General features: G+C 43.9%; 2 protein-coding genes and 3 long non-coding RNA genes across 6 annotated transcripts; 4 read left to right on the top strand and 1 right to left on the bottom strand.

Moving 5' to 3' along the window:
- The first annotated feature begins 922 nt into the window (after nucleotides 1-922).
- Nucleotides 923-2,101, top strand: LOC136195427 (mucin-5AC-like). Its single transcript, XM_065984751.1, has 6 exons — nucleotides 923-1,076; nucleotides 1,131-1,271; nucleotides 1,322-1,366; nucleotides 1,397-1,528; nucleotides 1,583-1,717; nucleotides 1,776-2,101. The coding sequence occupies exons 1-6, from the start codon at nucleotides 926-928 to the stop codon at nucleotides 2,072-2,074; spliced, it is 903 nt and encodes a 300-aa protein (XP_065840823.1). The 5' UTR covers nucleotides 923-925; the 3' UTR covers nucleotides 2,075-2,101.
- An 872-nt stretch (nucleotides 2,102-2,973) lies between these two features.
- LOC136195166 (uncharacterized) lies at nucleotides 2,974-4,499 on the bottom strand. Its single transcript, XR_010671816.1, has 3 exons — nucleotides 3,678-4,499; nucleotides 3,433-3,623; nucleotides 2,974-3,371 (listed from the first exon to the last, which is right to left on the bottom strand). It is a non-coding gene; the product is annotated as an uncharacterized lncRNA (long non-coding RNA).
- Nucleotides 4,500-5,364: 865 nt separating this feature from the next.
- Nucleotides 5,365-6,374, top strand: LOC136195119 (dehydrogenase/reductase SDR family member 2, mitochondrial-like). Its single transcript, XM_065984387.1, has 3 exons — nucleotides 5,365-5,544; nucleotides 5,668-5,847; nucleotides 5,901-6,374. The coding sequence occupies exons 1-3, from the start codon at nucleotides 5,388-5,390 to the stop codon at nucleotides 6,281-6,283; spliced, it is 720 nt and encodes a 239-aa protein (XP_065840459.1). The 5' UTR covers nucleotides 5,365-5,387; the 3' UTR covers nucleotides 6,284-6,374.
- Nucleotides 6,375-6,525: 151 nt separating this feature from the next.
- On the top strand, nucleotides 6,526-9,684 carry LOC136195152 (uncharacterized). Of its 2 annotated transcripts, XR_010671814.1 has the most exons (4): nucleotides 6,526-6,651; nucleotides 6,698-7,014; nucleotides 7,073-9,240; nucleotides 9,357-9,684. It is a non-coding gene; the product is annotated as an uncharacterized lncRNA (long non-coding RNA). The 2 variants fall into 2 exon arrangements; XR_010671813.1 differs by having other exon boundaries at nucleotides 6,698-9,240.
- A 3,095-nt stretch (nucleotides 9,685-12,779) lies between these two features.
- Nucleotides 12,780-13,666, top strand: LOC136195127 (uncharacterized). The gene is made up of 2 exons (XR_010671805.1): nucleotides 12,780-12,897; nucleotides 12,984-13,666. It is a non-coding gene; the product is annotated as an uncharacterized lncRNA (long non-coding RNA).
- The last annotated feature ends 78 nt before the right edge of the window (nucleotides 13,667-13,744 follow it).

The raw sequence follows: 13,744 nt of genomic DNA on the forward strand, positions 1-13,744 counted from the left end.
AAGCCGACTTATGAAGTCTCAGTTCTGTCCATACCCAGACATAGATGCCAAGTTGACCGGAAGAAAATTGACCTGCTCGCCATCGGTAGGGTTCTTCTGCGTCAATTCTGACCAGGATTGGGGTAAAACGTGTCTCGACTACGAAGTAAAGTTTCTCTGTCCCTGCAACTACGTTGACGGTAGGCTCAAGCAATGTTTGTAATAATGAAACTAATGTTTACGAACCTAGCTCCAACAAAGCCTCCGTTTGACTTGCGTATGGCATTTGCTCTATAAGATTATGTATGATCCAGGCGTTTAGGCTTGGGATGTTGGACAGCGTGGCTCGACAGAGACGGTCCTGGAGGCACTGGAGATTATGAGCAGCGTAACTTGTTTTCTCGCCCTATCTGCGACCGTCCCGGCGCTGTACAATGCCGCAGGACATCCAATCGTTGGGTCATTGTCATTGTAACAATGTGAAAAGAAACGTTCTTTTTATGTAGATCAAGAAGCACTGAAAACAGGCCAAAATCTATTTTGCACACCAGCTATGGGACTGGTATGCATAAACAAGAACCAACCTAATGGTGGAATGTGCTACAATTACGAAGTCCGGTTTCTGTGCCCTTGTCCTAATTACAAAGGCTCGTTTATCGATTATTTTGAACTGCGTAATGATGGGCTTTTTTCATGCAGATTTATTTCAAAACTTGACCGACTCTATTTCTACAGAATCTTCTCCACTAAACAATCCGACACTGTCTTGTAAGCAACGAACATATAGAGGCTGTCTTAGTAACTTTCGACGTGTTACAAATTCTAGTCAGTGTTGAGGTTCGACCATCAGAAATTCAGACAGCTACTTCGTTGCCACTTCTACCAACAACTCCTACTCCCGTTCTAAGTAAGGTCAACTGTTCATCAGATAAAAAATGTAGTTGCTATGATTGGAAATTTAGAATGTTGGACAGTATGGTTCAACATTGATAACCCAGGGTGGACTGGGGATTATGAAAAATTAGAAACTCTTCGCAATGCAGGATACAAAGTATGCAAGCAACCCGAAGCAGTTCGTTGCAGAACAGTTCACACTCGTAACACAGCAGAATAAAGCCGACTTATGAAGTCTCAGTTCTGTCCATACCCAGACATAGATGCCAAGTTGACCGGAAGAAAATTGACCTGCTCGCCATCGGTAGGGTTCTTCTGCGTCAATTCTGACCAGGATTGGGGTAAAACGTGTCTCGACTACGAAGTAAAGTTTCTCTGTCCCTGCAACTACGTTGACGGTAGGCTCCAGCACAGTTTGTAGAAATCAAACTAATGTTTACGAACCTAGCTCCAACAAAACCTCCGTTTGACTTGCGTATGGCATTTGCTCTATTAGATTATGTATGATCCAGGCGTTGCTTAGGCTTTGGATGTTGGACAGCGTGGCTTGACAGAGACGGTCCTGGAGGCACTGGAGATTATGAGCAGCGTGACTTATTTTCTCGCCCTATCTGCGACCGTCCTGGCTCTGTGCAATGCCGCAGAACTTCAAACCGTTGGGTGATCGTCATTATAACAATGTGAAAGTAAAACCGTTTAGTTTACGTAGATCAAGCGGCACTGAAAACAGGGCAAAAACTATTTTGCACACCAGCTTTGGGTCTTGTATGCATAAACAAGAACCAGCCGAGTGGACAAATGTGCTACAATTACGAAGTCCGGTTTCTGTGCCCTTGTCCTGATGGTAAGATTTTCTCATACTCTTAGAAGCGTTGTCCGAAGCTGTACAATTAAACTTCCAGGTCTTACGAATGTACCTCCTACTTCGCAATTGATTTCATCTCTGCCACCACTACAGTCTGGTATCAAAAATAAACCTATCGTGTTGTATGTTGTGCTAGGAGCAATTGGAATTCTTCTTACAATCATTGCACTTGTCTTTATTCGATTCAAAATTCAACGTAAACGTGTTCTGAATGTAAATGAAAGGGAATCAGACAATACGGGCAACTACGAAAGCAAAATTGGAGAAATGGAAATTAGCACTCCGCCACCTAGTTATTCAGTCGCTGTGATGGAAATGGAAAGCGAAGAACTTTAGCTAAAGAGGAATGACTGGCAAAAAGGCTGCTTCGCAAGCAACTTTAGAAAACCATCTGTGTGTGTGTGTGTGTGTGTGTGTGTGTGTGTGTGTGTGTGTGTGTGTGTGTGTGTGTGTGTGTGTGTGTGTGTGTGTGTGTGTGTGTGTGTTCATTATCTCTATGGAAAACAATAAGCGTACGACAAAATTTCTCCTTTGATACTACCTTCCTTTGAAATATTTGGGAGGTAGAGAAAATTCTAGGGTTAGGGTCATATGAAGTGTTCAGAGATGCGACAAATCTCTTAGATATAGTCCGCGACATATTCTCTGAGTATAAACCCTTAGCTTTCTTTCTCTCGTGGGCGCTGCACAAAAGCGTTGGCGTTACTTTAAAAGCGTGGGCGTGCCGTTTAAATGCGTAGGCGTGATCGTTTAAAACACTCCCATTTTGTCATTTTGTCCGAATAGTCATCATACACTTAATTATTTCCGTAAAAGAACATTATGACGTTGCCGTAACTATTATGAAATCTGCATTTAGCAAAATTTTGAAACATTTCAATTATTTTGAAATGAATATTTTGAAAAATAAAATAACTGTTTTTAACTTATTTACTAATTTTCAACTCAAATTTTACTGATTTCACATACGGACCGTATAACCGAGACCAGTTTTATACAAGTTCTCCTGAACAGTCTTCTGTCGTGACCGAGTTTCGAACCCAATAACTCTAGAGGCCTACCTACTGTACCTACTGCACATACGGGTCTGTCTGTTACGGTAACCGGCCTAACCACTCGACTAACTGGCCACGTCAAACATGAGCGCATGGAAGTAATATTTATCCATTTCCAAAGGACTTAGAATTTTTTTATTCCGCAGTTGTTGCAGTAAATTCGATAACTGTCTTTTTCTTGCGAAATGACAATCAGTTTCCCATACATATCATTAAACAGAACTAAAAGAGAGAGAACCCTTAGAGACTAGTACAATCAAACATTAAAACGTGAGAAGAAGCAGGTGAGACGCTACAGTGTATATAAAATGAAAGATTGCCCTCTTCTGACAATTTCCTTATGCTTAGAGGGTTTTCAGTGTGCCGGTTCATCCATTGCGTGTTCATTATCTTCAGTTGTGTAAGATAGAATGTCTTCCTCTGTGTCCCCTGTACCTTCTACGGAAATATGATGAAGGTCCAAGTAAAGCTCATCGGGATTCTCCTCCCCTAGCAAGCGTCCGAGTGTCTTCGACAGGCTTTCGAAAGTTGGTCCATCTTCGGGATCTGTTTTCCAGCAGGTGAGCATCAAGCGGTACCTAAACATTACAACCCGGATTTCACGTCTTATAAAAAACGCCGCGTCACATTTTGACTCACACTGAGTCTTTACGGGTCTCAGGCTGCTCCAGACGATTGCCGTTTGAAACGTGTGACAGAAGAGTTTCTGTAGGAATAAGTGTGTAAAGAAACGCTCCTGCAGAGCCAGAAACTTAGTATTATTAGAAATCCGTGTCAAATTCCGCAAACCAATCGTATAGATTTCCCACAATGTTACGCCGAAAGACCACCTATAGAGACAGAAGTATAGAGGAAATATTGACATTAATTGAACATTCTAGTACACGTCGTTCTTCGCAGTAAATGTGCGATCCATAATACCTTCGATTGCCATCCATCGAAAAGGAAGCAAAGTCTAGCTTTTCCGCTGTCTAGTTAGTGTATGCAAAAGTCTTGGCATTCACCAATAAAGAATATGTCACTGCTGGTATCTTGATCCCCAACTACTCCGCCTAAAATCGAGCCAATCTAAGAAGGTACTGCAGAAAAAAAGCGCGATATTGTCTGTGTCGCAAAGCGAAGTTCCCGGCAGTGAAAAAAGCAGAGACACAAAGTGACGCCTCTAACCGACACCTGATTGGATAGCAAAATGAAGTTCGTCGCTGCCACCGCTTGAGAACGAATACCTAAAAACAAGAGGCCAGTATCCGTTCATCGAAGCAACGTACTTACCCGAAAAAGACGAAAGAAGAGCGCGTCTGTGTTTGCATGACCCAGGTCGCACCACGTGGAGGTCCAGACGCTTCGCAACCCAGCCGACCCTCACCAACGGCATGAATTGGATCAGAACCCACCATAAGTGAGCCTCCGAGGTTCGTTGCCCCCTTGGGAGACGGCTATCGCCACCGCCGAAGAGGCCCGCAAGTAATGTGCTCGACGTGGAGGAGAGCCGGCCAACGCCGACGCTGTCCCGTATTACACCGTAGAATAAATCTACGGTGAAACGGAGCGAGTTGAAGCGCTCCACCGTCGAAAAGACGGCGGCACTCCGATCAGGAAGCCCCTAGAGGTCTTAGGATTGTGCCTCTAATCGCTTCCAGATCGTTGCTCCAGGACGAATGAGTCGGTCGAATCGATGGCCCCTCTGGCTCCCTGTCTTCCAACGACTCAAAGAACGTACGAGCGAGTTCTCAAGCGACGGGGTTACGTAAAGAGGAAGAGCGTCCTGCACGACTTTATTTAGTTCGTGCACGAACGATGACGCGGACTCTTCTCTCATTGGACGATGGGTGTGCGTCATTAACCGCAACGATGTCACGAGAGACAGTGTTGCTTTTTGCACCTCTACGCGCAACCAAAAAAGGTAATAATAGGAGTGCTCGTGCGCGTGCAGCGTTTGTCCCAAAAGAAAAGGGGAACAAGAGACGAACACGTGCACGCCTGCATGGTATAGCCGGATGTGACGTCTACGTTTTCGTTTACGTTGACGAAACGCGACGAAAACGCGACGAAGCGCGACCAAAAACGTTCAAACGCCTTCGATCGAGTTGCCTTTTCGAAAAGAACGCGGCGAACTCGATCGATTCTAGAGGATTCGCTTTATATCGAGCCGTATATTTTCGTGAAATTTTAGTTCTGGGGAGAGACTCGATAGATAGAGCACAATAATTATTACGTTAGTGGGGAACACGTTCTCTCGCCTGCATTTCGCTGCAGGAATCGCTTCGAATGCGTGAACGCACTGTCCGAGGCACCTTGGACGACGATTTCAGGTTATTTCGTAGCAGATACGTGATCGATTGTCCAGAATGCATAGAAAGCGAACAGTCGAGAGATGAGAATCGAGACGAGCGCGATAAGGTTGAAGATGGAGGGCGACAGATCGAGAACCAAGACGACGTCGATCGGGACCATCGACAAATAGCATTGCGAATCCATTGCGTATGGTACATTCGTGCGTACCGTACACATGCACGAATCCATTGCGGATCAGTGACGTCAAGAGAGGAATGTCATACGCGCGCATGCTCAAAGTTCTTCCTTGAGTTCCTTGGATGGAGACACTAAAAGATCTCGTTGCATTAGTTGCCGGCGGTGCTGGAATTATTGGTTCGGCGACCGTGCGTGCTTTCCTCGCGCGTGGGGCGACCGTCGTCGTGCCTTCGCGTTCGAAACAACGACTAGACGATCTCATCGCAACTGTGCAAGAAAGTAGGTATCTTAAAGCGAAGTTTGCGATTATTGGCGTTGAGCCTTCTCCGCGAGAGCGCATAGTAGAGAGGGTCGTATGTGCCTCACGTGACTTCATCTAACATAGTCCGTGTTCTCATGTAGATGAGAGGTCGCGTTTGCTCACTGTGGTAGCTTCAGCTGGAACTACACACGGCGTTGATCAAATAATCAAATTTCTAGACGAAAAGAATCTTAAAGTGAATCACGTGGTCAGCTCATTGGGCGGTTTTTGGATGAAAGGCCAGACAATAGGCCAACCGGTGTCTGAATGGGATGAAGTGTGTAAGTTGAGCAGGTCACAAAAAAATTTTTATTTCTTTTTGTATGAATAAAAGTTGAAAGCGGATCTCGATCTCACTTCATCTTCAGCTCGCAACTTCTCCCAAAAATTGCCGATACAGAGGGTGCCACTTTTACATACGTAACCGGTCTCCTTGGTGAACGTGTGTTCATGAAGTCCGTTGGACTTTTGTGCATCAATCAAGGGGCTATGTATGGCCTTGTCATGGTCGCTCGCGAAGAGATGAAAGAGAAGCCGGTTCGTGTCAATGAATTTCGTCTCGGCCTTCGTGTCACGAAGGAAAATCGTGAGTTGGCTGATGAATGCGGAAGGGTTGTCGCTGGTCTTGCTACTCCCAAGGGACTCGCCGTTGAGGAGGAGTTAGTCCGCATTGCCAAGAGGGAAGATCTGGCTACGTGGCATCAAAAACTCTATTAGTGGTGATTGATTATTTGCTGTTCAATTGTTTAGTGTCCGCGTGTTTGTTTTATTGAATTCTTTCTCTTTTCCATGTCATGTGATTTGTAATACATTATGCTCTGTTAGCTCGCTTACCACCGCCATCACGAGAAGCACGTGGATTCCTTCGTCGACTTTTATACTAACAAACGAATGGCAAGAAATAGTTGGATCGTTCATCAATAAGTTTTCCTTAACCGGGAACTTCTGATCACGTGCACCATAGCTGCTCTCGCCCAATTTCGGGTTTGAAGTCGATCAGGAGCACCTAGACCGACCCGAGGCTTTGAAATACGAACTACGGAACTCATCTAACTCAAGAGAGTCTTCAATGCTCTCAGAAACACGTGAGCCGTTGCGAAGCCATGCGGGTTAGGGCGAATTGCCGTCTAGGTCAAAAGCACGGCTAATGGCGATTAGGAACGGTTTTAATGCAGCATAGAAGACGGTTCAGATTTCGCGAGGGGACGCAGGCACTGCACATGCACCAATTCAATTGGAAACCGTCAAATTAACGTAGAGAATGATTCTGAGAATCGTGTCAGGAGGAATCATGTAGAAGGTATGGTTATTTAGCTGGAGGCTTCAATGATTTTGACTCGGTCCAAAGCTGAAGCCTGCATATTTAATTCCAATTATTCATTTTCGTGGGATGCCTTAGTGGTGGTCAGTAGATGTTAATTAAAATTCCCCGAAAGAAGATCCTTTGAGTAAGCATTCTTCGAAGAGCAGAATGCATTTTAAATCCATTATTGGTATTTTAAATAGCTGTTCCCACTGCCTTAATTAATGAAGAAGGATCGGTGAACGTCTATTCATTAAATAGTGCAATACATGTTGGTGGACGACAACCCAAATCCTATTGATTTAGGCGCACTATAGTCACTCAACTGATCATGATCGATGGTTGTACGTGGCACTGGCTATCCAGACATGACTCGTAACAAGGCGAAGTGAATAAGCATAATTTTTCTCGCTGTTATAATCTACGGTACCCTGCATGCACGTTCGAAAACTGGCAAATCACGTACTGCTCTCTACACTGTATTCACTTGAGGAAGAGAATAGACGTGTTCTTCCTGTCGAGCTTACGTTGGTATTATCTGAACGTACGCTCCTATTCTGTCGTTTGCATTTTCGCCACAGTTGCAGCCAGTAGGCTCTGGCTGCCTTAGGTATGAGGGCATAAGCCACCACAGCAGCCGCACAAAGCCAAAAAAGTAGGCAGCCGGCTATTGGTGCAAGGGAGGCTTGAGTTGGTTCCTGAAAGTCAGATCTGCACCGTTGGGGCTCGTTAGAGCATTTTTGCGAGCTCAAAGCTTTTCCTAGACGCGGAATAGATGTTCGCGCATAAATTATAGAAACCGTCGTAAATGAGGCAAAACAAAGAGGCATTAGAATTGACAGAGAGAAGAATCTCTTTTGAACCAACGAATAAGCTTCAAAGGTTTTTTGACTACTGTCGGGGGAGTACTGAAAAAAGGCTGACTTTTTTGCCTTAGAAAAGAAACCGGTAGCTATACTGCCTAATCTCAATAATTGAAGCTATACTGACCTTATACAGCTTGTACATAACAATAGCCGAAACTATTGTTCCACAGAAAACAATGCCATTGACCGGCAGTGTGTAGGTGTAAAAGAACCAGTCGATTGTAGGTACGCAGAATATGCTGTAAACATTTGTCCCGGAGTAGCGAATACCACGTAGTGAGGCGAAGGCGACAAGCCCTCCCGGTGCTATTATTGATAGGGTTATCTGAAAGACGAAAAGTGCTTTTCTACGTTTCTCGCTGAACCTTTGGGGGCTCCACACGGTTACTAGTGCATTGATCACAGAGTTTAGCCAGGAAAAGACAAACCAGAGTGTCCCAAATTGGGCGAGATATCCTAAATCGATTTAATGTGAGTATACTCGTCAATTATTACCAACGCCAATGTACCTTGACTAAAGCAGAGTCTTGCAGGGTTATAGATCGATTCAAACCGGTTGTTGGTCCTACAGTATATAGCCTTTTGACCAAAAATGAAAGTCATGCTTAGAGCGATATCTAGTTATTACATGTCAGATAATCAGCGCATATTCTATATTCAATCGAAGCTTACTGATAACTGTGAGTGGCAAGCAAAAAGACAATCCGGTTTGAGCTTGATTACTGGCTCTAAATAAAATGGCAAACGTTACAGAAACGTTATTAATTTTTTGAAGCTTTTTGTTTACAATTTTCTTAGCCTAAGCCATGTGATAAACAGCACCCCAATGCAAATCCAGTATAGCGCAATTGTGATGTAAAATACGATGTAAAAAATTTTTGCGCCTTTTGAACTTCCTGGTTGATTACACAATGGGGAGCAGTACATGCCGCAAGTTTGCAAACATGGACTTGTAGTGGGTAGGAAGTCCTTTGAACAGACTGTCTCGTTGCTCTTGTTTATGTAAGAAGAAATAATAAATGGCAACGCAAAATTTGGAGCTCGTAAACAGGATGATAAGTTGCCTAGCAACTGTTTAAAGTTAGTCTGACTCTTGAACTCTGAAAATCCTGAACAATCACAATCATTTTTGTTAGTTTTCTTCTTTAGTTCGAACAAGTCTTCGCAATCTCTGAATGCGTATAAGCAAAGCATCTTCTTTGTGTCGGTTTTGGCTGTTTCTGGTAGGTTAGATGTATCAATCGCGTTAAACATGATTTTTAAATCATTTTCTGCCATTGAGAAGTTTCCGCATCCCGATACCGAAATGTTATTCAGTTTCTCTTTAGTTGTGCTAACACCAGACATTGTGCCGCTGTTGTAATTAGGAAGCATTGATCTGCAGTGGGATTGATCTATTACGGCTTTTGGAACAAACTGAAGTGATGTCTCTTGGCACGTACGTTCCTATAAAGACAACTTCTCATTGACGCGAAAAAACCCCAGCTGAGATAGACAGCCAACTGGTAATAAAAAGAGGCTTCAATTTCATTAAGATTTACCGCGTTGGCATGCACTAAACGATAACGCGTAGACTCTCTGTAAGAAAAGATTTAGGCTTCATTTACTTCGTTCCGTGCAGGTATGTCAGTAAAAAAGTAAACGAACACGGGAGTAGCTGCCAGAAGAAGAGAAAGACCTAGAAAAAATGCTACTGCAATGGTTTTTGCACGACCGCTCGAGATTCTTCTAAAATGAGACGGCGGATCATCGCTTTGGTCGCTCCGTGTGGTCATCGCAACTGAAAGGACGTCACGATATATCGATTTATATATTGTGTTCAATGAGCGCGTCTTCTATAGTTGAAAAAGTGCTATCTGAAAGTAGTAAGTGTTTGAGTTTTGGTATTGTTTTCATTCAAGCTTTCGGTTGCACGACCGTCTTTTGTCGACCAAGGTTCTATAAAAGTTTTCCACAGGCGGAGAGGTCAAGAATACTCGATCAGGCAAAAAAGGCGTTCTCTTTTTTACGAAGTTGACTCTTTATAAAAAGAATGATTTTTTGTGAAGGTAGACAATTAAGACAACTAATGAATAAAGTTTCTTATTCGCGATTAGTAATTGCAATGGACTTGAGAGACTAAGGTAGTCATTCGCCTTTTCTGGTGCCCGTATGTCCGGGTAGGGTAAGCGGCTTTTCAACAAATAACGAGCAAAAACCGTTTACCTTACCCGGACATACGGGACAGCAGTATGTTTACAATCGCCGTCAAGGTTCATAATTTAATCAGGAACAGTAAATTGTATCTGCTCTTGTCACAGATTTTAGAATATTGGTCGTCTTTTTCCGACGCATCAAAACGTCCGATTAACAAATAAAAGTTTAAACATTTATTAGAACTTATAAGTTAGACAAGCGCGAGTTACAAAAAGATAGGCTATGCAAGACATCGAATCAATGCTGGAGACAAAATAAAAACGTTTTTACTACAAAGGCAATCAAAAGAAGGAGTCTTGAACAAGGTTACGTAAAAGAGACATCGATGAGGGACACTTTGTGCATGGTACCCTCAAACATTCCCTGTACTAACCGTTTGGCGGCAACAATTTCTCGGGAAGGCAATTTACTGTGATTTTCAGCAACAGTGGCTTTGAGAGTTTCAAAGCACTTTTGTGCTGACATTCGATCGGCGGGCTTTTGGCGAATCAATCGAGAGCAGAGCATGAATAAATGAGAACGAGGAGCGAGAAGAGCTAACCGCGTCTGTCTCTCCTCCGGAATAGGACCAACACCAGTAAAAATTTCAATCAGAGACACGCCGAAGCTGTAGACGTCGCTAGCCAACGTACTAGAAGTGCTACTTCGCTCGGGAGCGACGTAAGGAGGACTCATGAGACCAGCGGACAGAGAGCTTTCAATAATGTGAGCCGAACCCAATTGAGTCACCTACTTTCACCTTCATGTCTCGTGTTACGAGAACATTCGAAGGGCGGATGTCGCCGTGGACGTAGGGACGAGGACGAATCTGATGGAGATACGAGATACCGGACGCCATATCCATCGCAATGGACAACTGCTCGTAAACGGTTAGATAAGACCCGGAAGCATGGGCTGCGTCAATAACTTCTCCAACGGATCACTCGAGTAATTCCATGACTATTTGGAGAGGTGATCCTTCGGCCATAACTGCTCCACACACGACCATGATATTGGGATGATGGAGTCGGCTACACACGCGAACTTCTCGTTTAAACATCGCCACGTTGCGTGGACTCGCGATAAGATCGTGAATTTTCTTGATGACAACTGACATTCCTCGCCATTGGCCGACAATAACGCCTAAGTGGTATGCGTAATAGGCACTGTATATCGTTTCCAGTGTCAATTTCGTTGTACCTTCTAATGCTCCTGAACCGAGTTTTTGGTCCGACAACATATAAGGGCTGTGCGTGAAGGAACTGCAGGAGAACCTCTTATTGCTAAGATATCGCGCTTGACAGGTAAACTTGTAATAATGCTCAATTGACTGTTGTCAATCATTTTGAATGATTCAAGATACGTGTTCCTCAAGAACCTTATCTCCGCATTCAGGAGCGTTCTCTAGCTTGAGAAGTACGCCAGTTCCTACACTTCAACCAGCAGGGACATCTGGCATTGTATCTACTAGTAACCAAATTACGGTTTCACCTTCACCAATGACGGTGAGAGAAACTGAATTAGACATCTATTTCAATTTCTGTGTAGACGACTGCAAACATCCAGACATCCTTTGGAGCAGAAATACGACTATCAGAAATTCAGGCATCAACTATATTCTTGACACATATACCAACAACGCCTACTCCCGCTTTAAGTACGGTCAACAATTTATCAGACAATAAATGTAGCGTCTGGGAATTTAGAATGTTGGACAGATTGGTTCAACATTGATAACCCAGGTTGGACTGGAGATTACGAAAAGTTAGACACCCTTCGCAGATCAGGATACAAAGTATGCAAGCAACCTGATGCAGTTCGCTGCAGAACTGTTCAAACTCGTAACAAAACAGAATCAAACCGAGTTATAAGTCCCCATTCCGTCCATGCTCAGACATAGATGCCAAGTTGACCAGAAGAAAATTGACCTGCTCGCCATCGGTAGGGTTCTTGACGCGCGTCCTGTGTCTTGCATCATGTAAAACTTTTGAAACCGCAGTCGCGCCTCGGCGTGTCGGTTAATTCACACTCGCACTGATAGCCATGGTTTCTTCATGAAGTGTACTAATTACGCCACAGGTGCAGCGGCTTTCTGCGTTGTATCTATCCATACAAAGTGTACGCTGAGAAGCTTCTTTGAGCCTGCGTTCAGTAACCAATCTAGCCTTATCCTCTTTCCTTTCTCGACTAACTCGCGCACCGCTGGCTAAAAAATTGGTCGGTCAATGTTCGTGATTCGACTTCTAAGACGACCTCTTCCTCGGTCATTTCGTCGATCGGGGCACCCGAAAATTCGGTTAGGACGCAGCGTTTGCCTTTTCGAGTTCATTCTTGAACTAGTGTGTTTGATAACCGATACAGTACTACGATATCCTCGAAAGTAGGGATCCTTTCCTTACACTAAAACGGGATCGTCTTTGTTTCCCATCATGTATGAGCTATTTTTTCTAAATAGCAAAGCAATAGCCGTGTTCTTGGCGCGTCCTGTGTCTTGCATCATGTAAACCTTTTGAACCGCAGTCGGGCCTCAGCGAGTCGGTTAATTAATTCACGATGGAATGAAATTTACCCCCAAAGACAATGGTCGGCGCGGCTGTGCCAATGCATATCACGGTGCTTGGTGTTACAACAATTGCCATGTATCCAATCTAAATCATTAATGGAGGTTATAATAAGACGGGTTATACGAAGGTATACACAGCTAGTGGCGAAATTTCCATCTCTCAAGTTCTCCGAAATGAAGTTTCCATCATTTGCATCTCTCGTGCTTCTCCTGACGACCCTTGCTTGTCGCAACCCAAAACGTGAGCTCAAAACGGAAAACTCGTGTGCTTTTGTTCAGATGATGCGCGCTTTAACATCAAAATGGCGGCCAGAGTAAAATGACGAAACGCCGCAGCTGGAGCAGAAATGAGATTCCCGAAGAGCCGTTCGATTGCCTGGTGGCACAGCTATGCGTCTGATCTCCGATATCGACGAGATGCAAAGTAAGCCGGGCCTCTTTCGGGGATCTTCGTGACCCACACACAATCATCTCACGCAATCGTCTCCTAAACTACTGCATTACTTCAAGGATTGGTAAAACTATGTTTTCGTTGTCCTACTTTCCTTCTTACCTTGTGAACACAGTGGCAACGTGAACGTTTGTCTGCACAGTGAATTGTGCACACGCAGTGGCCTGCTATCGCGATCACTCGTTATCTTCTAAATCGTCGTTCAATTTAGGCGTCATTTGACTTGTGATGTAACCGAAGGGCGTGGACATTTACTGCTTCCAGTGTTATACGAAGGGGTGAGTGAAGATGTCGCAGCTTTTTGCTTTTCATCGTATTCGTCGCCCTTATAATAAACGACGTCGCCAGGTCGTCTGCCTTCCTAGTCCAGAACAACTTGTGTATTTAGCACGGATCTACGAAATCACAAGATCGAAAAAATTCGAATGATTTTTCCAAAGAGCTAGAAATGCGCACAAGAAGCCGCCAAAACATTGCTTTGTCTTTCTCTTGTCGCCAAATGAAGCCTGGGGGGCGACACTAGTGAGGTCTATTTAATTTCTGCAGCAAGCACGTATATACCGTGAGTCAACTTTTTTGAATCTCCTAGTTTATTTTTTAAAGAAATATTTTGTTTGAACACTACTGTCTTTCACTTTGGTACTGTATCCCTAAGGCGTTTGACATACGTTTGCCAGTACCTCAAAATTATACAGAGCTCACATCAGGAAGATTTGAATAAAAAATCGCATTTTGATGTTGACATATTAGAGACAAATCTATCTCCGTTTCTGCTGTCTGAACAAATCGTGATCGCACGTACGGGACCCTCTTTCAGTTT

The sequence above is a fragment of the Oscarella lobularis genome, chromosome 14 (genome assembly GCF_947507565.1).
Source record: "Oscarella lobularis chromosome 14, ooOscLobu1.1, whole genome shotgun sequence".
NCBI classification, from domain to species: Eukaryota; Metazoa; Porifera; class Homoscleromorpha; order Homosclerophorida; family Oscarellidae; genus Oscarella; species Oscarella lobularis.

Excerpts from the sequence above, each read along its gene's own strand:
- LOC136195427 (XM_065984751.1), top strand. The coding sequence starts at position 926 with ATGATTGGAAATTTAGAATGTTGGACAGTATGGTTCAACATTGATAAC. Across the intron at positions 1,367-1,396 it reads GCGTATGGCATTTGCTCTAT|GCTTTGGATGTTGGACAGCG; the intron begins TAGATTATGTAT and ends GGCGTTGCTTAG. Across the intron at positions 1,718-1,775 it reads TCTGTGCCCTTGTCCTGATG|GTCTTACGAATGTACCTCCT; the intron begins GTAAGATTTTCT and ends TTAAACTTCCAG.
- LOC136195119 (XM_065984387.1), top strand. The coding sequence starts at position 5,388 with ATGGAGACACTAAAAGATCTCGTTGCATTAGTTGCCGGCGGTGCTGGA. Across the intron at positions 5,545-5,667 it reads CATCGCAACTGTGCAAGAAA|ATGAGAGGTCGCGTTTGCTC; the intron begins GTAGGTATCTTA and ends GTTCTCATGTAG. Across the intron at positions 5,848-5,900 it reads GTCTGAATGGGATGAAGTGT|TTGAAAGCGGATCTCGATCT; the intron begins GTAAGTTGAGCA and ends TATGAATAAAAG.